Here is a 24,050-nt window from a genome sequence, read left to right as displayed (position 1 = left end):
TGTGATGCTCAGAGGGATAGTTTCATAAAACCTTTTAAAGTCTCACAAGTATCAGGCTGTTTCTGACTGTCATCTCTTCAATATCCTGAGTTACAGATGGAAGGAAGAATTATTTAGGATCTATCAATGTGTCACTCTGTCAAAAAAGTACACAGCCACACACACACACACTCACAGAAGCACACAGGTACTGTAGTGCAGGCATGAACGTTGCTCTTGTTGATTGCTGTTAGTTTCATCAGATTTACTTTGGATGGTTGGTTTCATCAGAACATCTCTCATATAACAGCTATGTGACAAAAAAAAAAAAAAAAATGAAATGACATAAAATAACTAAACATCAAGACTAAGAATCAAAACAGGGCCAACAGTAAACATTTATTAGGTGCAGATAAAGCCATGCAACCTGTGTGCAACTGGAACATTCGGTGTTTATCAGGAAGGAGTTACATTACCTGCTTTTTTTACATCATAGGATATATAGACACAGATCTGGGCTGATAAGGGACTGTACAAAAATTATAAGGGAGCGGTGGGGTCAGAAAAGGAGTATGGTTATATATTTCATCTTTTTGCCAAGGGGAAGATAGTCTAAATGTTTTGGGACATCAGGGGAATTTGTTTTTTATCACCCATAATTCATGTTTTATTTCAGCCTTCCCTTGCAAGATTAATTTAAAAAAATCAAATAGTTAAAAAAAAGTAATGGCTGTGGTGTGTGCAGTGGGTCATAAAGGTGTGCTTTGCCTCCTCTCTCTGACTTTATTTGTCCTATCCTTATAATAATATAAATGATAAAAGTAAGTACAACATCCATTCTGTTACGAACTCTGTCTGGTAATTGCTGAGGGAAATATCTGGCTCTTTAGCTGCTAAATGCTGTTTGTTGTTTGGTGCTGTGGGTTTATTGGGTTTATCAGAGCAATTTAGCCAAATACAGCTGCCTACTATGTGTGGAAATGATGCCAATTAGAGCAGTGACAGTGAACCGAAACTGTGAATTTGCCGGCTGTAAAACCAAAACAATTGGATGAAAGATGCTAAAATGTTCTGGAGAGCTGAGAGGGACTGCAGGCTGAGATAATTCTTTGTGGGTTCATCACTAAGAGCGACGCCTTTAACATAGAAGTAGGTATGTGATCCATTGTTTATATTACAATATTGATTACATCTGCAACATATTAAGGTGTAAACTAGGGTACATTGTCTTCATGATATGCCTTTTTGAGTTATTGATGGTGAAACAAGCTGTACCAATTCAGTATATTCATTTGGGATATTGTAGGGGAAGGTGTTGCAGCTTTTTTGTAAGTTAAGGGGAGAGGCCAAAGAAAAATTGATAATTCTTGGGAGGTTTAGAATAATAATAATAAAAAAAAGTTAAACATAAAGTTTACCTCCCTACCACACTCCAATAATTTTTGTACAGTCCCTAACTGTTTCTTGTATACATGGTCCCCATAGGACGTGACGTTTTGTGTGTATGTGGTGCATGTGTGTGTGTGTGTGTGTGTGTGTGTGTGTGTGTGTGTGTGTGTGTGTGTGTGTGTGTGTGTGTGTGTGTGTGCGTGCATTGTGTCCCCCAGCCCTCAGCCCCCTCTGTGCGCCCTACATATAAAGCAATCCAGTCCAATGTTAACACCAGCTGCTGTCTGTATCTCTAATTATAGCCTGTGCACTGCAGGCTCCCAGGGCAAGACTGGGGGTCAGGTTACTCCTTCCCACTGCTCTCTCGCACACAGACACACACCCTCGTTTAAACTGGGCCTCAAAAACAGGCTCTGACAGGGCTTAAAACTCACATGGGGCTCTACTAGATATTTATTCACTTATTTACTGTTAACGTTGACCTCTGTTTGACGAGGCGGGGCACTTCAGAGGAAATCTTTTCCCCTGGAGGAACCGCAAAGATGGTTGGAAGATTTTAGAAGTTTAAAGTTCCAAGTAATTTATTTTTCTAGCCAAGGGCACAAAGTGAAAATGTTGGGTCTCTTGACAAAGTCTTGTTAAAACTGGTTCTGTTGTTTTTGGAGGACATCCCCCATAGTCTTTTATTATCTAATCACATTATAAAAGATGATAATTAAAAGAAAATTAGTGATAGCACTACTTAATTCATCTTACAGGTTTAAGGGAAGTGTCTTGATATTTTTACAGTGAATAGGTCAATATAGATGAGTGCAGGATTAAAATAATGGGCCTCCCATCATTATAAAATGATTGATAAGGTCTTCCAAGACACATAGACTTTTAACCCTTTATCTCCTCACTTCCTTTCTTTTTCTCCTCTCCATCCCTTAATGTTTCTCTGCTACACACTGCTTTTTCCTTTTCAGTCCTTCCCTTCCAATCCTCCCCTCCCTCCTTCCCTCCCTGCCTACCCTTCTTTATCTCTCTATTTTGGACGCTGAGAGGGGGCAGGGTGACTGTATGGGTGACCCTTTCTGTCTCACTCTCTCCAGCATTTAACCAGCTAGAAACCAAATCTCAGAAACTTTGACTCAAGAATTTTTTGGACACAAACCAAAACCTACAAGGACAACTTTGAAATGATCAAGAACAGTAAAAACCAAAGAATTGTTCACTGGATTTCTTTTCATTTTCTCCTGTGGGGAAGGTTTTAGTGTATTTTTAGACCCGGTGTGATCCAGCTTAACACAATTGAGGCTCGCTCTTTGCTGCCAGATTTGAGTGTTGCCTCCATCGTCTTCTCTCACAATCAACTGAGGCCGAAAAGGATTTAACGAAGGAGTTACACGCTTGTTTCTATGGTAACACTGCATTTCCCGAGCCTTTGAAGGACTGAAGGTTATCAGTAGACACCCAGCAAACTCAAAGTCCAAGGTACTGTAAAAATCCATTTCACTCTGGCTGAACTTTATAATAATGATCTGCTACTGATGTTCCTGGTTGCTGCAGGTTTATACACATTCCCCACAGTTAGTGTTTCTCAATGCCATTTAAAATGCTCATTAGAATTTAGCTGACAGTCGGGGTGTACAGCACAACTTGGTGGAAAACTGCAAATAGACGATGTTTAAGGTAATTTAATTAACTATGTTTTGCCAGATTAACCAAGGTATGTAAACGACCATTGGTGCTAAAAGCTCCAGTGTGAGCTATGAGCTCATGTTACAGTGACATTTCATTATTTCCTCTCTTGGGTTTTGATATCAGCCATAGTACACATCATAGAAGTCACCTTCATTTCTATCAAAATCTGAAACGTTCCCAACTTTCTTGCAGTAAACTGAGTGACACTTTAAATGTCTTTGATTCTTTTTTTTGTTTTGTTTTTTTCTGTTGACATGACTCCCCATAAATAGAAATACAACAAGCTTAGCAAAATGGTCTCACCCAAAACTATGCAGATTAAATTGTTCTTTTGTGGAGCTAAAGGTTTATGTTTTTCACTGAGAAAAAATCCCTCACCCACGTAAGGATGAACTGTTTTAGTTTTGTTTGAAGTGGTAAAACTTCACAATCTTTTTTTTTTGTATCCTTTATGACTAAAATTCCAGACTAACCTGTTGCTGTATTGCCTCAGGCAGCAATAAAACTGCACATCATTTCACTTTCATGTAACATCAAATACACAGAATTACCACCACCATCTCAACCATGCGAGTCCTTTTTTTCTAAAATCAGACAAATACAATTATGACCAGATAATTACGCCTAAAATTTGAGTATTTTTTAAAATGATCAGCTACTATTTTTACAGTTGATTTTATAAAACATGACTGAGGGGAACAATTTGCATGCATGGGAGAGAAAATATATGTATGTGAAAGGAGAATGTACATATGTGAGAGGGCCAGAATGAAATATGGCGCTTGCGGCCCCTCAAATTGCTGCTTTTGTATCTGTCCAAGAAGCTTATTTCACAAATCTAAAAACAAACTGAGTGAATTCTTTGATCAGCTTGTGCTGTTAACAGAAAACCAATGGTTTGTGCTTGTGTGTGTTCAACATGCAGCGTGTTTTGTTCACTCTAAGTTGTTGCTATGAAGTAATGATATGACTTTTTAAGCAGTGACCTGTCTATTTGTCATAAAGTTGCTGTATTTATAACAAATGAGTTGCATTTAATGACTCACACTCTGGACCATGCCTTTGTCACCTTTCATTTGCCCTCAAATGCTGGTTAGTAGCCTGCACCCACGTCGTTCTAATTCTGTTCATTCCTTTGGTGTGGAGGAGGCAGCAGCAGCAGTTGCCGTCGTTGTGTTTGTGAAGATCAGCTCAGCCCTTGATGGTAACAACAGGTGGGAACATATGTTGTAAGGGAAAAGTGTTTGCACACTGTGACTGACACTTGAACAGAAATATATAAAACATAGGCTGTTTTAAAAACTATGCTGTAATTACATGGTTCAGAGAAGGATGAAGTGGATGATTGCACATCAGTACAGCTTTTCTGTTCTGTCCACTATAGAACATTTCGAGTCTGTGCTCCAACTGTCTGTCATTGCAACATCGTTTTACCTGCTGTGGATCAATACGCTGGCCTGACCAGCCGTTGCCAGGGCTTCACAAGATCAATGGTCAGCTTTTATATCACACACGCACACACACAAATGCAAGCCCTCTCAGCTCTACCTGAAACTGAAATGAAATGACACGCATGCCAGCCGTTGTTCACTAGATCAATGGTTAGCCTTCTTGGATCAGACACACACACACAAATTCCCATTCGATTGTATGTGTGAGTGGGGGGAGGGGGGGTAAGAATTATGTTAAATTGATTTTGCAGTTTGTTATCTGAATGCAGCAATAGAAAGGTCAGTGTGAGACCAGCTAGTGAATCAAAACAAATCAATTCTTCACATTATACAACGTTTCTGGATGACATTAATGTTTTGTAAGATAGATAGATAGATAGATAGATAGATAGATGGATGAACTGGTTCACACTCAATCTTCATTCATTTTTACTTCGCTATACAGCACTAATACTGTAGCAGTTAGAGGACATATCATGCACATTTCCAGGTCTATATTTATATTCTGGGGCTCTACTGGAATATCTTTGCATGATTTACAATTCAAAAAACTCCTTATTTATCTTATACTGGCCCTTTATGCAGCCCCTTAGTTCAGCCTCTAGAGGGATTTCACTTCTTTTTCCCGTTCTATACTCGAAATTAAATGAACTTCTCAGATACATACTTGAGCTGAAATGTGATCCGAAATATGAACGTGAACGGTGAAGCCGTGAAACAACCTCAGCAACAAAGACTACACGGACGGATTTTGACTTTCAGGGAGCATTTTCCTCATACGTTCACCTCCTGTTTTGGCACTTTGACCATGTTTAACATAGACATCCAACATTAGAACAGTATATAAATGACAAAAAAATCACAAAAAAGCATATTATGTCTCCTTTGAATTCTGTCAGAAATGCATCCAGATGCATCCATTCCTGAATATCAGCTGCTTCTTTATTGTTGAACATCATTGATACCCTGAAGAAGGCATTCAAACACATACTTTTGTCTAGCTATAATATGGCCAATTTATTCATGTGATTGGGTTTTACTCACAAGCAGTAGCATACTGCATCTTATAATTAGGACACAGGCGTGTGGGGGGGGCGACATTGTCACCAATCTACATTCTTTTAATTGACAGTTAAGATGAAAACCAAAATGAGAGTCCAAACCTCCACCTAATTCTGTCAACGAGACCGTCGTAATGAATGGTGCTAAATGCTTCAGCTGGTGTGGCGCGGAGCATAAAAGGCTCATGTGGATCAGCATTCTTCAGGGCCTCATTAATAACCTTGAGAAGGGCATATTTCCTCCAAATGAGTCAGCCCTGTTTTAATTCAAATCTCCACAACAGTGTAACTATCACTTTGCATTTGTGGGTAAGCTGTGTGCGAGGCAGGCACAGAAACAAGGAAAAACAAATCATCTCAGGCGTTCACTGCAGCAAACCACATAATGAACACAAACAACCCAACGCAGGCACACAATCATGCTATGACACACGGCCCCCACTGCCATACAATGATGAAAACTTTCTTTAGAGAAGTAATTTGTCTTGTCGAACAGATTTTTCAAAGTGAAATGGAATTTAATCTCCTCATCACCTCGGGTAATCTCTGTCTGTCTCTCTCTCTGTCTCTCGTTGCTCTCTCTCTCCCACTCCTTCCCCTCCCACTCATCTCTCTTCCTCATATCTGTCATTCTCATCCTCCCAAAAAGACACATGCTCGAGTGATTCATTCGTGTCCATGTGAACAAACAGCCGCTGTGCGCATGAGGATTTGGTATCATAAATGCAAGAATTTGTTTTGTTTTCATGCTGATTGTCTTTCTGTGTGTCCAGAAATCTACAGTATCACCCAAAACTTGTTGCTATTAAGCATTGCTTCAAAACCAACAACAAACTGCATTGATCCTGAAATTTTATGGCTTTTCTTAAAGTCGCCCAGAATATACAATATACTTTTTTATGCTTGTACAGCTGGTGCCCATTTTTGTTTGTTTGTTTTGTTCAGGGATGAATTTTACCTATGTTATTAAAAAAAAGTCAAAAATCACTGAAATCATGATGGCTGTTAGAGTGGATTCAGAAAGATTCACTTTTTATACACTTTATTGTGTTGTAGATTTGATTTTTAAATGGATCTGCATATTTTAAGCAATTTTATAATCCCATAATGACAAAGTGAAAGCATGTTTTTAGATTTTTTTGAAAAGGTATTAAACATTTGGAGCGCCACAGAAAAGGTCTGAACAGTTTTATAAATGAGAGATTTCAGTTTTTGATACATTTGCAAAAAATGTTCTTATTATGGGCTAGTGAGTTCAGATTGATGAGCAAAAATGGCAGTTTTATCACTTTGAAATGAAATCTACAACACAATAAAGCCTGCAAAAAGTGATGGGGCTTGAATATGTGACTGTGAATGTTTTTTTTCTCCATAAGCAAATTGTATAAAACATAAAGAATACACTGTCACTGCTCTCTGGGAGCTTCATTGAGGATGAATGAAAGATAGATCTGTGGTTCAGAAGTTTGGTACAGAGACTAATTATGAAGGGAGACTGTGGACACAGTCGTATTCTGTCTTCTGTGGCTCTGAAAGAGCTTTGTCAAGTTTTAGAAAATCACCCTGATGATGACATCAGAGTTATCTCAGCCTGGACTGGCCTTGAAGTTTGAAGTTTTTTTTTTTACTGTGAATTTACTGGGTAACATAAAACCTAACAGAATAGGGACATGACATTTAAATGAAGTGGGCATTTACCAGGCAGGGACTGTCTAATGCAAAATTGTTGCAAGTTGCACTATGGGAAATGTAGGATCCCTTATTTTTACCAAACATTTTTTTTTTTTTTGTTAAATCTTTCTCTTGTCAGTCCAAATGTTATAGAAGTGAAGAGCAGCACTCATTTGCTCGGATGCTCCTTTAAACATGCTGATTGAAACAGCAGGATTACAAAATGATCAGCCCATCCTCACAAGAAAAATGCCAGTATAGGTCAAAAATTCAGCCAGAAAAAACAACCTATAGTTACATTTGCATGATGGATGCCATCTAGCGGCTGTAGTAATTATGACCTGGGGAAATGACGAAGTTCAGATGACGTCAATCTAACGTGACAAATTTACATATTAGGAGGTGATGGGTTGGGTGGATGGCTAGATAGATAAATGGCAAAAAGTAGAGGTTAAAAGTTAGCTGCAGAAGACCACTGTTTGTTCCCTGTTTCAATGTGTACCATGTTTCCAACAGTGAGTCGGGACAGTTTTTTTAAAAAACATAACTTCAAATATCGTGTTGTTTACTGTTGTCATGGTGACAAATGTTGTGTAACTTTAACCCACACCATGTTTAAAGTGATCGTTTTAACCCAAACCATGATCTTTCCCTAACCCTAACCAATTGGCTTTTGTGTCTAAACCTAACTAGACCTTAACCAAAGCGCTGTCACACTGTAAAACATAATTATTTATTACGATATAGGCGATAGAGGCGGCATATTAGAAAACGCTCCTATGAGTCATTCTGGAGTGCAGGTACAATCGACCTATGTGGCCGTTGTTATCGCACTCTATTAACTGTTGAGATAGCTGTTCCTCGCTGTCTTACCTTTTTTTCTTTTTTTTTTGTAATTCTGTTTTCATATTTCAACTCAAACCTCTATCTCTTTCTTCCTGCTCCCCCAGCTCTTTTCACCAATGAGCAGTCAGACCAGCAATGGGGAGGCGGCCCCTCCATCTCGGCCACATCAGAGGACATTTTTGGATGATGTCATTTTGACCTTTAGTTCACCGATGGCCTGGCTGCTGGTTGTGGCTCTGATCATCACATGGTCAGCCGTGGCCATTGTTCTCTTTGATCTGCTTGACTATAAGACTCTGACAGGTAATAAGAATCATTGTTTTACCATTTTAATCATTTAATAGATTCATTTTTTTATTTTAAGTAAAGCTGCATTATCATTTTTAATTTGACAATCATAATAATTCCATCATAATGTGATTGTTATGTTTCATGATACCTTGTGACACTTTCCTTCCATTTGTGCATTACCCATTTTTCACATTTCTTTCACACATCCATATTTCATCCGAGCATTTTTCAACACCCTCTCAGACATTTTTGAAGCAGACTTCAAAAGTGGACGTGCTCTCATCAAGGTCATCATTTTCAACAACGTCCAATGTGTCAAGTTTGGGGACTCACATAGTCTCATTTTTTTTTCTTTTCAACACATGTTGATAACAGCATAACGCCTCAATACGTGTGTCGCTTTTACACAGTTTAAAATAACACAATGTGTGTTTCCCTTCACTTGACAGATGTATTGAAAATGACACACTGGTTTTAGAAGCAGAGATTATTCATTCTCTCCCACCTACATGTTCACTTAAGCTCTAACATTAGTCCACTATTTGACAGTTTATGTACCAGTGTAGTAATACAGCTGTGTACATACTGAGATCTATCCACTCCTCCTCATTTTCACTTAAATGTCTGATCCATACACTCATAGAATGAGAATTGATTGAAAGGGCATTCCTGATGTTAACATGCATACTAATAACACAGTCACAGGGGATAATCAGTTTCCATTTTGATTAAAACACTTGTTAAACTAAAGTAATATTATTTCTGCAGTACACAGACTTCTATAAAATCCTACATGTTCCCTGTTATGACACCGAGACACAAACACTGAGAGCGGTTGTGTGTCTTCATATATTTTTAATCCAATTATCTCCAGCTCATGACTTAATTGTCTTGAGTGATCAAATTTTGTTCCCTGTGATCACATTTTAATTACTTCATTGTCATGAGATAACAGAAAATGAATTTTCCTGAGATCGCAACTATGCTGCTGATTGATTAAAGTAAAGTCAAGATCTCTTCTTCAAACATTTTCACTTTCTGCTCGCTGGCACCATGATCAAGTCTCTACAAACCCATTAATTTATATCTTGAGATCATAAGAAACTGCACCACACTCAGCTTATTATTTTTGTAGAAGCATCTGGGTTGATTTCTACCCCAGAAATCAAACGACTGAGCAAGAATACAGCTGTATTATCCGAATTATGCTCCATTTATTATTTACTTTAATTACCCAAGCTAAAGAATTGTAGTGAGATTTAATGTATTGCTTTAATTGTGGTAGAATCAATATATTAGCGTACATGTTAACATGCTCATGTAACGATAGAACCATAGAATAACTGTTCATGTGAAAATCAACATTATTTACAGTTTGACATGTGCGAAATTGTGTGAAAGGATTATAGGTTGCAGTTTCACCTAAGCTCCAATTATTTCCACTGCTACTGTGCATCTTTTGATACAGCGCCAATTAACAGGTACCTTTCACTATCCCTAATTGGTAGATTTACTTTACGGGTTTGTATATTCCAAGTGATTTCCTAATTATTTCCAAGATGTTTCTCAGAAAAAAACAACAACTATTGTTTGGTACACACAAACAGAAACTGTCTTCAATTGGTATACTTTTATGTAATTCATTTCAGTAAATTGCAAGTGCGACATAGAGTCTTTTCATTCAGCTAGTGTAGTTGAACATGCAAAAGTGTGAAATTTGTCTATAGACGTTTTTAGGACATTTTACAGAAAGGATGGTGCAATTTAGTAGAAATTATAAGAAAAATGGAAAAAAGTTATTTCCCAATACTTTCTTAAAAGTAGCTGCTGTGTAACTGTTCATTCTTAGGGTGTTTTTTTGACAGGGTTATGTAATGGGAGACATCCTTCACTCATTATAGAGTTGCCAATATGTCGTCTGACTCACAAATCCACACACTGAAAAGTTTTTTTTTCTCTGTTAAAGAATTGTTAAGAATTTTTGCAAATGAACAACTGTGAACTCAAATGAACAAGTGAGGAAAACACATTTTCTGTTTTGCTTTCCACCCTAAAATGTCCTGACTGTTAATTACCTGCAAATTGTACAGAAAATATTCAGGAAATTAGCAGAAAATTAAAGGACCTGTTAAATAAAGCATTACCACAGTCAACATGGAGAATAATAGTAACACATTTATTTTCCTGTATTTAGGAAAAGATTACGTTGCTCTTTCTAGACAACCTCTTGGAAATTATGGAAAATAATTAATAAATAATGGCACAATAAAATAAAGTTTTACCCTATATGTATGACGGTGAAGCGTCAGCATACACTGTAGTAATCTAAATAGACCTGGCACACTAAGGTCAAACTGCCACTAGTCTTCCAACCACACAACAGGAAATCAATCACTTTGATTTAGAACAAAGTGTGTTCCAGAGCAAAGTTAATGCACTGTAATAATGACCTTTCTATCAATTCTCCTCATATCTGCTCTTTATCACTCCCACCACAACTACTACCACATATCGCCATGCATTTGGACTATCCTACAGTGTAAGGATAGTCCTGTCTCACACACCCACACACTCATCTTTAACTCCTCTCCCCACTCTCCTCCTTCCTTCACCTCCATCCATCCTCATGCTGTCAATCACCTGCCATCCCATCGAAAGAGTACACATCATACTGTGACGACCCCGTGTGTTTATCATCTGGTAAAAAACCCACAACAGCAACGAAACCACTAACAGTTTGATTGCCTTGCATGTTTGTACTAAAGAGTTGCAGAGAAAATGAAGATATACGTAATTCTTGTCCAGTATTTCAATACACAAGACTGGTGCTGCACTATTCTTATAGGTTTAAACTTGTAAACAAGTTGCATTACTGGCCAACCCCCAAAGAGACGTCATCTTTCTGTGAAAAACAAAAATTGCCACAAACTGGAGACAAGCATGGATCGACGCAGCTGTACAGGTTGTTGTGAAGCAACCTCTAGAAATAACAACTGGTTAATTTAGTAAATGCAACTTCCGTGAAAATGAACTAAATGAAACAAAATATTGATTCTTCCTGATGATCAGGCTACCCCTGTTGGGGGATTATTCACAAAATGCACAGTTCTCAAAAGTTTCAAATCACACAGGGCAGAGCAGCTGCCTTAAATGATCATTTCACCCAAATTATTCAAGGAAAACTTGCGCTTTTTCCCAGTGGTATCTAAAATAGTCTTGCAGATGGTTTTGGTTTGATTTGCTGAGGTTTTCAGATATTCACCACTAAACCCTAATGGTAACTACCACAGCTTGAGCTTCAATAATGCCGAAGTACCTTAAAGTGTAACACCATCAACAGCCGCTAGATGCTGGCTCCAAAAAAATCTGGTCCAAATTGACTCCCATTCAAAAAGCAACTTTTTTTCGGCAAGTCCTTATGGCCTCAATCGCTAAATTTGGACCCTCCAATAAGTGTGCTGGTGGCCATTTTGGAAATTATTGTTGATCGACAGCTGTGATTGACTTTTCTGAACTTTCAGAGTTTCTCTTTTAAGAATAAACAGTTATTTTTCTCCAGACCTGCAGTTTTTACTGTGCTTGTCGTTAAGGAGTTACACTAATAAGACCTTCACCAGATGCTGTCACGCATCCACTCACTGTGAAAAATGTTCTCTCTTTTGCACCTTGAGTAGAAAATAGTTCCTGGGTTATCCTAAGTAAACAGGTCATACTGTTGAGTGTATTTGTGTGATGCTTTAAGCACCAAAAGGACGATCCTTTTACCCTCCATTGGTTGGCAGCATGTGAAACCAAAACTGTCTCCATGGATTTCACAAAGGGAAAGTGAGAAAATCTGAGTTTTGAGGATTTTGTGGTTTGGGTGAATTGACACTTTTAAGTAATTCAAATGTTGATTTGCCTGTTGTGTTAATGTTTCCTGCTGAAAGCATCTGTTAAATGAATCACTCTTCAATAGAATTTCATATTCAAATTATACTAAGTTTACAATGTAAGCTTGTCATGGTCTGCAAACAGTCTGTGTTTACCCAGCCACTCAGCTACAAATCAGACAAATTAAAGGTAAAACAACACAGAACAGCTGGCTTCAGTGCTACTTGTCATTTGGTGTTTTGGTGGAGAGCACTGTCCAAAAACTGGACCAAAAACAACCAGGTGTTAAAAAAGGGTTGATGTTTGGTGACTGTGAAGGCCATAGCATACGATCCACATCATTTTCATACCACTCATTCATTCTTATCATGCAAAGTACGGAAGCATCTGCATTTGTTACGGTTCAACATTCAGGTTTTTCCTCTAACTTGTCACCCATCTGTCAACTCAACTCAACAATATGTGCGCTCGCATAACTAGTGTGGAATTGCATGTGTGTCTGTGTTTGCTCTGGACCCTAAAACAGTCCTCAATGACAAAGTAGAAGTGTGAAACAAAAGCTTAAAATCTACATACAGCTGTGCAGCCTCTTTGCCTCATGACAACAGTCAATCTGTAAGCATGTTGGGATTGTTTAAATCATCTGTCCAGTTTTGAAGATTTTTTTTTATGACCGCTGACATTGTTCAAGTTGATGTGGCGAACATGAAGAAAACCTAAACAGAGAAAATGGAATACAGAGTCCCTGAATGAGATTTATTTGCATAAATTTCGTGTATAAAATTGTTTATAAAAGTATCAAATCTTTTCTCTAAGTGAAGGAAACATTTACTCCCAGTGCTATGATAGTCCTGAGCTGAGGAGGAAGCGCACATGAAAAGCAAGTGTCTCCCGGTACGATGTAGTTATCCTCCATTTTCTGAAGCAAATATTTGCAAGTTGACAATGACAAAATGCTAGGCTGCATTTTTAATCACAAAGCTTTTCTCCCACCATGACATTTCAATAAAGGCCAGTGTGTGTAAATGAAACAGCAAGGAGACATTTTTGGACAATAAAGAAGAAATGCAATTCTCCCTGTCGCGAAAGAGCTAGAGATAGAGATGTGTGTGTGTGTGTGTGTGTGAAAGAGAATAGTCAGAGAAAGTACAAAGGGATACCAATATATAAGGAGACAGGAGCACACACACTTGCAAAGATATACTGTATAGAAAAATAAAGTAATTCAAAGGAGATAAAGGAAGAGAGTATAGAAAACAGCAGGAAGGACAAAATACAAAGGTGTCAGAGAAAGGGAGAAGGTGGAGGAGAGACAAAGAAGCAGCGCTGCAAACAGTGAGAGTTTAATCAGTCACCTCATCAAATCCTTGTTCTTTCTGTCTCTGACAGCAAGGCGGAGGCACAGATTGAGTAATTCTTACAGTAATGTATGTGATTATTACCACTTAGATTGAGACAGATGGAAATGTTACTAGAGGACCATTCAGGGTTTACTTTGGTTTCAGACGGGTGGTAAGGAGGGAAAGAAAGAAAGAAAGAAAGAAAGATTAAACTCAGATGTTTTTCTTCCAGCTACTTTATGTTCTTTCTTCTAAGAGTGTTTTCAGAGTCTCTTACCTTTCCTTTTTTTGTATTTCTACTGCACAATTTGTACTTTTCATCTCATTTCTTTGTATTGTATCATTTTGATGTGGCTGTTAAACTACACACAAAACTCAAAAACAAAGGTAGCAGAGAAGAGACACGAGATATGAACATTAAAGTAAGACTGAGACAGAAAAGAGATTTAAAGAAAGGCAAGAGAAGAAAAGAGGCATGGCATGAATGAAGAAAGAAAGACAGACAGATAGAAAGGTGAGGTGGAGGAGAGACCGGATTAATAAGTAACAAGCAATAAAAGGATGACGGGGAGTTAGGGAGGGGAAAATGCTAGTCTTCTATTCCTGGTGTCGCTGGCACTGTGTCTGGACATGCCAATCAAAGAAATGTCAGCGCATTAATCAGCTGTTTATGAGGATCCATTATACGACTCCTCCACACTGGGCAACAAACAGGCAGAAAGCTTCTTCCACCTGGGAGGGGGAAAATTAAAGAGATCCAGAGAGGAATTCTAAACAGTGCATTTAGCACTTTAGAGCCCACAGTTATCATAATAGAGTAGCTATTCACATGTCCCTCTGAGAGACAAATGCAAAACACCTGCACTGCAGCAGCGGCTATATGATCACAGTTTGTTTTAACACTTCTAGCAGCCTGAAAGAAAGAGTCATTATTTTCACGGCCAGAGAAGCTTACATCAAAGTGAAATTATTATCTCGCTTGTTATAGATACAGAGGAGCAGCTAAACATTTGGGTAGCACAGCCCCTCAGCTGCAAGTCATAAAGTGTGCACAGTGTTTCAGCTTAATACAAAATTAAAACACTTCAGCAAAGAAGTTCAGTACAACATGAAAGTGTCGCAGCAGCAATTAGTTTCCACTAAATTGTTCGAAAAGCTGTGACATGCAGCCAGACTTTAAAGCAAATGAGAAAAAATGTGTTTTATAGAGACTGAGAGCAGCCGCTTTGGGCTAATTTACTGTCGATGGCACAGAGGGGTCAATGTACAAAAGTAAAACTGAAAATAATGAAAATATCTTTTGGTTTGCTTTAAAGTCCAACTGAAATGAAATTGCCTTTTTTTGTCTACTACAGTACAGTATATCTGCTCTGTAAATCACTTGTGTTCTCCCTTGAGAAAAAAAGTCAAAAAGGGAGAAACTTAGATCTTAAATTCTTTAATTTCATGATTGTGCCCCCTAGTTTTACATTATTTAGATTAAATACTGCTTACAAAGCTGGAGTCCTTATTTCAATACAGCGAATTAAATTTTGAATAAGGTGTTAGATTATAGGCAGAGGGAGCAGACAGTCACACTGAGCCTGATAGCATCCTGCTACACAACATAAGAGCCACATTAGCTTTCTTGCTAAAGTCTTAGCCCAGCCGCCAGAACAAAATGTTGACGTTATACATTTCTGCAAACCATGGATATGTTGAACCTCTTCGTTTCAATATGTTTAATACGTAGCATATCAACATTTCTACAATATGTATCATAGGGAAAGTGACGTAGTTCAGATGACATCTATGTAAGCTCACTTCCATGTTAGGAGGAGGCGAGTTTAGGTGGTTGGCTCAAAAGTTCCCGTTTCAACCAACAAAACCGGGTATATTAGTGAAATTAGCATTAGCACTGCTAATGTCAGTTAGCAGGCTAGATAGCCAATTAGCTGCTCAGCTGCTGTACATTTAACAGCATGTACAAAGACAAGGCAAATGGCTGCCAACCTAGGTTCTGCTTGACATTTCTTCTCGTTAAAGGGGAGTTTTTCTTTGCCACTGTCGCCAAGTGCTTGCTCATGGGGGAGTTGTTGGGTATCTGTGAATTAAAGAGTATGGTCTTGACCTGCTCTATGTGGAAAGTGCCCTGAGATGACTTTTGTTGTGATTTGGCACTTTATAAATAAAACTGAATTGAATTTAATTTAATTTAATTTAAACGTACCTGCAAATGTCACTTTATATGTCGGTTTGGTGATTGCTTTTACTGACACACTGCAGTTTGTTTACTTTGTCTCGGTACAATGTAGCACTGGTATCCTGCTGGCTAATGTCAATCAAACAAGCCTCCGACATGCCCCACCAGCCAAAAAGGACATTTTCCTTTTTGTTTTGCGGACTCATGGTCTTTTTTGTAAATGTGTTGGACTTACTATTTTGACACAACTGCACCTTAAACCAAAAGTTAGTGACAGACACAATACTTTGGGATAATGTCAGTGGTGGAAATACTAGTAAAAATGTGACTGAAAAGCTGCTTGTGTTGCCGTTGTATCCTGCTCATTCAGCATGTCTTGCATCAAGCATCAAGATAAGTCCTAACATGTTCTGTATGATGAAGTGTGTTCTTTGTGTGATGTTTTTTATTATTTCATCATGATTGCCACATTACAGAGGCAAGCAGGGTGCGATTTGTGAAAAAGACAGAAGAAGGGGAGGTGGGGGTGTTTTTGAAATGTTTTTATTCATGAAAATCAGAACCACAGTGGGCCTATATAGACTATGGAGTCTATTGGGCTATTTCTTGTAGCTCTTACATTAACATAAAATAATTATGAACTTCAATAAAACAATTACGAAACTTGAACTTGAGCACTGCATTTGCAGTAATATTTTAATCCGTTTAAAAAAAATTAATTCATCAAGTAGCATGATATTGTCACTCTCAGCAATATGATGTCAAGTTCATGCCTTGTCCTTTCCTCATCCGGATACATAGAAGATGTGATCATATACGTGATCATGCCAGAATTAAATTCCCCAACGCTCCTCTCAGCACTGTGAATGGCACCACTCAGCCAGACGTGCCAATAGGTCATTCTTTCAAGTCACTGTTTAATTCGGCTCTATGCGCAGCGTGCAGCAAACTTCAGTATTGAATGGAAAATAATCACAACATTAGGGTGAGTATTATTAATTTGAGACACCTGGCAAATTGGGACAGTTAAGCTTTGCAATGAATATCTTTTCAAGGAAAACACAAAATAACCCAAAACCAATGCTTATGCATTGCTGAAAAGTAATCAGATTTTTATCCCCACCATCCCGCCTGGCATTGGGATGATTCAGCAAATTTTTCCAGAATGCAAATTTTTGGAAAGTGTCCCGTTTTAACAGTACTCATCCTAGCACAACATGCTATCATCATAGAGATAAATAGGCTACAGTATATGCCTGCTTGTCAGACAAAGGAAACAGCCTGCTGACCCTGTAGAGGGGTCATCCACAGTGTGTCCCCTCTTTCATCCACATCTGTGTAAATCTCCGAGCAGGGAAGGAGGCAACCCTTGATCCGTTTACTGCATCATCACATAGCCTAGATGCAGTGTCATCTCTATTGTCACACAAGCGCTGACAGTGAGAGTCCATTTCTGATTTTACTGTTGTTTGCTCTAATGACTGTTGTCATGTTGCAGCGCTTTACATAGACTTTTTTAAATATCCTATTTTTATTTTAGATACTTTATATGGTCTATGGGTGAAGCAGCATAAATCACTATGAGGGGGATAAATTTTTGTCCCCTCATAACTCAGCAGAGGCATGAATATATAGACCAGAGGGGGGGAAATCCCCACCATCCCCCCTACCAAATCGCACCCTGGAGGCAAGCAATAAATCTAATGCTATATGTGGCTGTGAATGATTGAAAATGTAAAATATACACTGAGTTGAAGGCCTTTGATCAATGTTCTGACTTTATCTCTCCATAGATTCCTTCTTTTTTACTTGTCTTATTCCCTTCTCTGTTTGTTCTTCTCTCTTTTTCTACTCTGTATTCTTCACGTCATGCTGTCTGACTTGATGTCTTGTTCCTGTGTCTCTCTCCCTCAGGTCTCCCTCCTCCTCCTGCCATCGCTAAGAGAGGTTTGAGGGCTAGAGGCAAGCAAAAACTTCGACACCATTATACATATCACGTACACTAGGAATGAATTTGAATATATCTAATATTACTGTATATAATATTGATTTCTCTGCCACTATGTGAAAAATTGAGACTTACAGTAAACATAATCAACCATTACACTTTGTGTGAGCACAAACAGTTGCATGGGGTGAAGAAAATAACATGAACACATACTGTATATTCGGATATATACAGTATATATACAGTATACAGTATAGATTGATACTGTATTGTGTGGTGTGTGGAGTGGTCTCAACACTTGTTACGTACTTGTTGAGTAAAACATATTGTAAGTATTATAAGGTCTTGTTTAACGGAATAGTTTGCCATGTTATACGCATATTTGATTTGTTTCTTGAGAGTTAGATGACAAGAACGTTATTATATCTGTATATGAAACTTCAACCTGGAGACGGTTAGCTTAGTGTAGCATAAAAACTGTGAATAGGGAGAAGTCACTAACCGGGCTCTATCTGAAGGTTAAAAAAAGTCCACTTACGAACACTTTGAAATCTCACTTGTTAACACATTATATGTCAAAAACAGAAGTGTAACTTAGCTACAAACAGTCACTAGGAGTTTTATTGTGAAGTTGAAACCAGCACTGTCCAAAAAATAATCCGCTCTTAGACTAGAGAGTACCCTTCAGTTTTTGTACGGATTAAAGAAAAAATAAAAAATATGTTAAAGTGAACTTTAGAGGTGCTGGTAATCAAATTTTGTTACCTTTGGACAGAGCTAGGCTAGCTGTTCCCCCCCCTTTCCAGTCTTTTTTCTAAGCTAAGCTAACCAGCTACTGGTGGTAGCTTCCTATTTTCCGTGGTGTCTATCTTCTTATATAACTCTCAGCAAGAAAATGAACAAGTGTATTTCCCTAAACTATACCTGCAATATAAAGATGACTTGATTTAGTGGGATGCAAATAGTAAATATCAATGTAACCAATAAATCAGCAGCCTACTTTGCTTTACATTTTTATCTATTCTATTCTATTGTTCTTCTTTATTCTCTTCTGTTTAGGTGCTGTTCGTCCTATAAAATCAAGCCCTGCTGGAGTCCCTAGTGAGGTCAAAGCTCAGGAAAGCATCGATTGGATGGGGATCTTATGGACATTTGCAGCCAGTTTGGTAGCTCCTGACGATGAGGAGGAAGGTATTCACCAGCTAACTGAAACCTTCACATGTAAGAAAACATCAACTCACACTGATTAACCATCTAAGGACAAACATTGTGACTATGATAATGGGAATGTGTCATTCTCACAAGATCTGTTGTACTGGCTAGAGACATAATGTGTAGTATTCTATGTCAATAATAATCTATACCCCATCTAGAGCTTAATTTTCCTGCTGTTGCAAAGCCAGCGCCAGGGCAATGCGTCACGTCTTTATGCAATTTTTCTTGGGTGCAGGTCTATTTCTTTGCTCCTGCGTCCTGTTTCAGGAAAGTACAGCCCGTAATGTATCCTATGAATGTATAATATAGTACTTTAATAGTAATGAAGTAGTTATAGTAGTCTCAGTAAAGAAGAATTATTAATGTGCATAATTCTGTATTGAAAAGCAATCTGTGTATCCCATCTCAGATTCTTCTCATCTTTTCACTGAAACCAGATATTTTTAGTGCAAATGGGTTCATTATAATCTAGACGGTGCAAATAATAATGATGATGGAGCTGTCATGTTAAAGAACATAATCACTCACTCACTAACAAGAGTTATGACGCCCCTTTAACACACTAAACTGTGGGAGTACATTAGGCATAAAATAAACTTTCCATCTTATCTACTTTATTCAATTATAAGAACCAATGGCCCATTAAAAATACTGTTAATTAACTGTGATAAAAACGTATTCACAATACTCCCACAACACTTACAAGATGCAGTGAGAGAGTATCATGAACATAACAACACACAACTCATAGACAGCGGAGGAGGTTCAAGGCTGAAGCAACAGCACCAAGACAGAAGAATAAGGGGAAAATGATTCCTTTATGCAGGCACCCTCATATTAATTGCTTGCTAGGTTTGGAAATATGAGTCTAGAACTTATTATTTTTGCATCTAATGAGCCATGTCTCTGTAGGAAATGGTAACAATTAGTAGTCCGCATGTGTGCCATTTTTCATCCCATAATATTTCATTCCTGCAAGTTTTGGGATCGATCAAACTACTGGGATTGATTGAGCACCTTATTTTTCTCCTCTTTGCTTCAGCTTTACACTCTGAGGAGCTCTGAAGGAGAAGAGGGTGGAAAAAAATAGAGGAACGGAGAAGCATGAAGAGCCGACGAGAGGAAGACAAAGCCAAAAGAGAAAGGGTGTCAGTCTGACTGAAGTTGAAGAGAGGATGTAGAGACAAGATAGGGGGATGTACAGTATATCACAGCAATGTTTCTTTCTGTCTGTCTGTTGTTAAATGGAATTTGATGAATAAAAACTGCTAATATATAAAAAAAAAACTGCTTGGCTTAAGTTTCCTTTCGGCCTGTAGTTGCAACATCATTACAGTTTTTAATAGACTAATTATGCAACAGCACACAGCTGAGCCTGTTTGAAAGAATTTACCCATCTCTCAAATCAACAAAGTGTAATACTTTTAACAAGCTGACTCCTACACCACAATAAACTTCAAACTTTACCACAAATCACAATAATATTATGGTGGGTCTTTCCACAAAGGTTCATTGTGTAATAAAATTATAGTGCACACTGCTAACCAATGTTGCAGTCAAATAAAAGCAAACTGCCTTCCATTTCCCTCCCTCCCTTTTTCTCTATCCAGTCTTTCTGTCTGTTTACACGGCCGGTGGTCTGAATTGGAGATGACCCATGACTGAGAAGCCCCCAACTCAACATGAGGCAAGTACCAGCAACAATCTTCTGAGCAGGAAGATGAACAGTTAAGACAGCAGGAAGAAGAAAAGGAGGAGATAACGTTGCCCGCAGTGGGCCCCTCCAGTATCAGATTGGGTGTCTCCAACAAGGAGCCTAAACATGGCTTGAACATGAGAAGTAGATGATGGCGGGAGACAGAGAGAAAAAAAACCCAAACTGCAAATCCATAACTCTTCTTGAGATAAGGGTGACAGTGTGACACATAGTTGAAAGAAAACAGGGCTGAATAAAGAAAACCAGGCTGTAAGACCATGCGTTAGATCACCAGAAAGCTATATCAACAAAACACAGAGCCTCATGTAACCTTCGCATTTCAACATGCAAACAAAGTCAAAGCCTAACAGGCATGATATATATTATAGAGACCTTACATGTTGGGAGGTGGGGAGTGTCTGCTGAAACACCGAAACATGCTGAAACACTCAGTATGGCTGTTGAAATATATCCTTAAATTAACAATTTGCTTATTCCTCTTCACAGTTAAGAGGCTTTGGAGATATCCCAGCATGCACAGGGATAAAAGCAGGGAGATATCCAAAACTGGTTGCTGGTCTATCACAAAGCTAGATTTCCACTTTACCTGGATGTATTTGTACTGTGTGAGAATACTATATTTATTGTGGGGTTGTTTTGAGTTGAATTTTTGGTGCTTTCAGTAAAAGGTTAGCATTGTGTTGTGTGCAGTACAACGTTTTCAAAACTGCATACAGCTTTTTATTAAAGTTCATCTCCAATCAAAAATGTGTTTTGGTTATTGTTCCTTCAGTTGGATGTTTAATCTTCACTGTGCAGAATGATGTATGTGCAGAATTTTACTCTAAAAGGCTGTTTTCACTTTCATCTGCTGGAGGTTTTTCTGTGCTCACCAAGGCGTCACTACTAGTTTGGAAGCCATTCGTGGTAAAGTATGCAACTTAAGACAAGTGTGATGTGGAAAAAATGAAGTCTCCAACACTCAGAATGGAAGTAAGAGACATGTTTTGTCCAGCAGTTAAACTTACGTGATACAAACATTTGCATATTCATAGATTCTGTATTTTTAATGAGGTAAAAGGAGTAGATGCCATTTTAAGAATTTCTAACCAGGTAATTGAACTTTTTTCTTTATAGAAAAACTACATCAGACACAAATTGTTATTCAAAGCAGAGTGTTTTTATATCTCTGGAGGGGATCTTTAAACTTGATCAGGCATATTACCACATAAATTTAAATAGGAAGGAATGATTACAGCCCCGTAACAGTTAATTTCAATAAACACCATCTTCATATCATCCCTACAAACTCTCATCCATATTATTTCCTTGGCAAATACATCTGCTTCTCTTCTCATCTCTTCATTTGTTATAATCCTCATTGTCGTCTGCAGCCTCAAATGGAAACATCTGTATAATTTACAAAATGTAAATAGGGTATGTTAATTACTAGTTGCTTTAATTAAAATGAGTTGGCTTGCAGTCAGTATTGTGGGAATGTGTCTGCAGTGTAATAACATTATTATGAAATTAAAATGACATCATAATGAAATCATAACTTTGTTATGGCTCGAACAGATTTTAACCACATTGTAGTGAGGAGAAAATCTCTATGACTGTTCAGGGAGTTGATTCTGTAAAATGTGGCTCGGATTAGCAACATGGAAATATGTCATATAAATTAGTTTATCCATGAACATGTCATGATGATAACCTGACTTTAAAAGGTAATAAAATAAATTTTAGAAAATACATTATAAAAGTAAAGTGTATTTCTTAACACAGTCAGAGCAATCCGCCAGATCGGTATGATACCATGATTGAAAACCTCTTTTTTTAAAAATCATGGCAGCTCAGCTTTGAAGATAACATCATTTACACAAGTTTATTTTTCTCTGTGGAGATGTTAATGAAAAGAGCCTTTGATCTGTCAGTGCAAACACTCCGTCCTCTCCAACACACACTTTCAGCGTCTCATCACAGTTTAAGTAAATGAAGAGTAAATAAGCACCGCTTCCACTCTGATAATGGTTTGTGTGGGAACCGAGCGGCATCCAGATGATGATTTACCACAGAATTAAAACTAAAATGATGAATGATTTTTAATTAAACGATGTGGTCTGACTGTACAAACAAAATTAAACAAAGGGATGCAGTTTGGGGAATGGAATGGAGGAAAAAAACTGAAGTGTCAAATCCATAATAAGGTTTTATGAAGGGTTATGTGCGGGACTATTTCTTGGCCGGGCCCAGTAGCTTCCTGAAATGTTGTTTCTGCACGTTGGTCTTTGAGAGTGGTGATGACGTTCTCATGTAACTCTCAGCAAAAAATGTATTCCCAAAATGTAGAACTATTCCTTTAAAGCTAAGCAAAACACACAAATATTTATATAATAATTGTTATTAATAGCAGCAGTAGCATTATGTACAAGCAAATAGCAGTAATGTTTGAAGCACCTGAGCTCTTGTTTTAAAGCAGCATTTTTATTTCAGTATTTGATCCACTGGAGTAGAGTATAGAGTAGACTCACAGTAGAGACGAGAGAGGCCAGGATCGGTTGGTCATGTGTGAAGAAGGTTCCTGTTGGAGATGTACTAACAACATGCTGGGGGAGATCCTTGTACTGGCCAGCACATGCTGGCAGAAATATAACTCAACTGACCTGGAAAAGACTGCATCTCTCCCGCGTAGCACTTCTCTCCAATTACTGATCTCAAATACATGATTTTTGCGCAGAGTGCAATGTTGAATCAAGATTTTAGAGAAAAGTGATGCAATTTTCAAGATTAAATCAATCAAATGTTTATCATAAAGCAATATTTTCTATTTTGCCTTATTAACCTATTGACTGAAGGGTGATTATTGACGGAAATGGAAATTGTTATGTCAGCATTTAAAGGTTTCTTGTACAAGAATGTCTCCAATTTCAGTACCATGAAACGGAGGTTCAACATCCGTTGTTGTAGTTTTCATCACTTGTATCACAATGTAAATGGTATTCAATTTCATCAACGAGATAATGTGATGGGGTAAGGGCGGTTAATCTTTGAATAATTGACAAAAAATACTGACACACACACACACACACACACGAACACACACCTGCCGTTAGATTCCCAGCAGTAAAGGCCATGAATAATGGATCTTAGTTTTCCCTAGCCTGAGGGAGAAGCTTTTAAACATAATTTGTTGCTTTAATTTATTTACACAACCTGGCAACCTCGGCCCTCAGGCTAGGTGCATTACACAGAAGTGAATCGCACTGGGAGGGGTACATGCACACACACACATACCTGAAAAAGTGCATGTGAACTTGCACACATCTGCGCCAGGTATGACATGCATTTTTGTATGCAAATTCCATCTCAGGGACAATCTGTCTGTCTCAGTATGCTTGCAATGAAACATGTGAAAAATTCAA

General features: G+C 38.0%; 1 protein-coding gene across 4 annotated transcripts; it reads left to right on the top strand.

Annotated features, from left to right (window-relative positions):
• Window positions 1-2,397: 2,397 nt before the first annotated feature.
• Window positions 2,398-20,110, top strand: trdn (triadin). 4 transcript variants are annotated; one of them, XM_067572158.1, is made up of 7 exons: window positions 2,398-2,844; window positions 4,201-4,268; window positions 8,188-8,386; window positions 11,033-11,074; window positions 17,684-17,731; window positions 18,777-18,938; window positions 19,975-20,110. In XM_067572158.1, the coding sequence occupies exons 3-7, from the start codon at window positions 8,200-8,202 to the stop codon at window positions 19,995-19,997; spliced, it is 462 nt and encodes a 153-aa protein (XP_067428259.1). In that variant the 5' UTR covers window positions 2,398-2,844; window positions 4,201-4,268; window positions 8,188-8,199; the 3' UTR covers window positions 19,998-20,110. The 4 variants fall into 4 exon arrangements, with proteins under 4 accessions (XP_067428259.1, XP_067428260.1, XP_067428261.1 ...); XM_067572159.1 differs by lacking the exon at window positions 4,201-4,268 and having other exon boundaries at window positions 18,777-18,908; XM_067572157.1 differs by lacking the exon at window positions 4,201-4,268 and having other exon boundaries at window positions 2,399-2,844.
• Window positions 20,111-24,050: the final 3,940 nt, after the last annotated feature.

This window comes from Thunnus thynnus, chromosome 18, assembly GCF_963924715.1.
Source record: "Thunnus thynnus chromosome 18, fThuThy2.1, whole genome shotgun sequence".
Classification (NCBI taxonomy): domain Eukaryota; kingdom Metazoa; phylum Chordata; class Actinopteri; order Scombriformes; family Scombridae; genus Thunnus; species Thunnus thynnus.
The sequence above is the reverse complement of the archived record's forward strand: the minus strand, read 5'-3'. Positions and strand labels throughout refer to the sequence as shown.

What these genes read in the sequence shown, in the direction of transcription:
- trdn (XM_067572158.1), top strand. Translation starts at nt 8,200, where the DNA reads ATGAGCAGTCAGACCAGCAATGGGGAGGCGGCCCCTCCATCTCGGCCA. An exon ending in TGACTATAAGACTCTGACAG is followed by an intron (nt 8,387 to 11,032) that starts GTAATAAGAATC and finishes TCCCATCGAAAG; the next exon opens with AGTACACATCATACTGTGAC. An exon ending in GAGAGGTTTGAGGGCTAGAG is followed by an intron (nt 17,732 to 18,776) that starts GCAAGCAAAAAC and finishes TCTTCTGTTTAG; the next exon opens with GTGCTGTTCGTCCTATAAAA.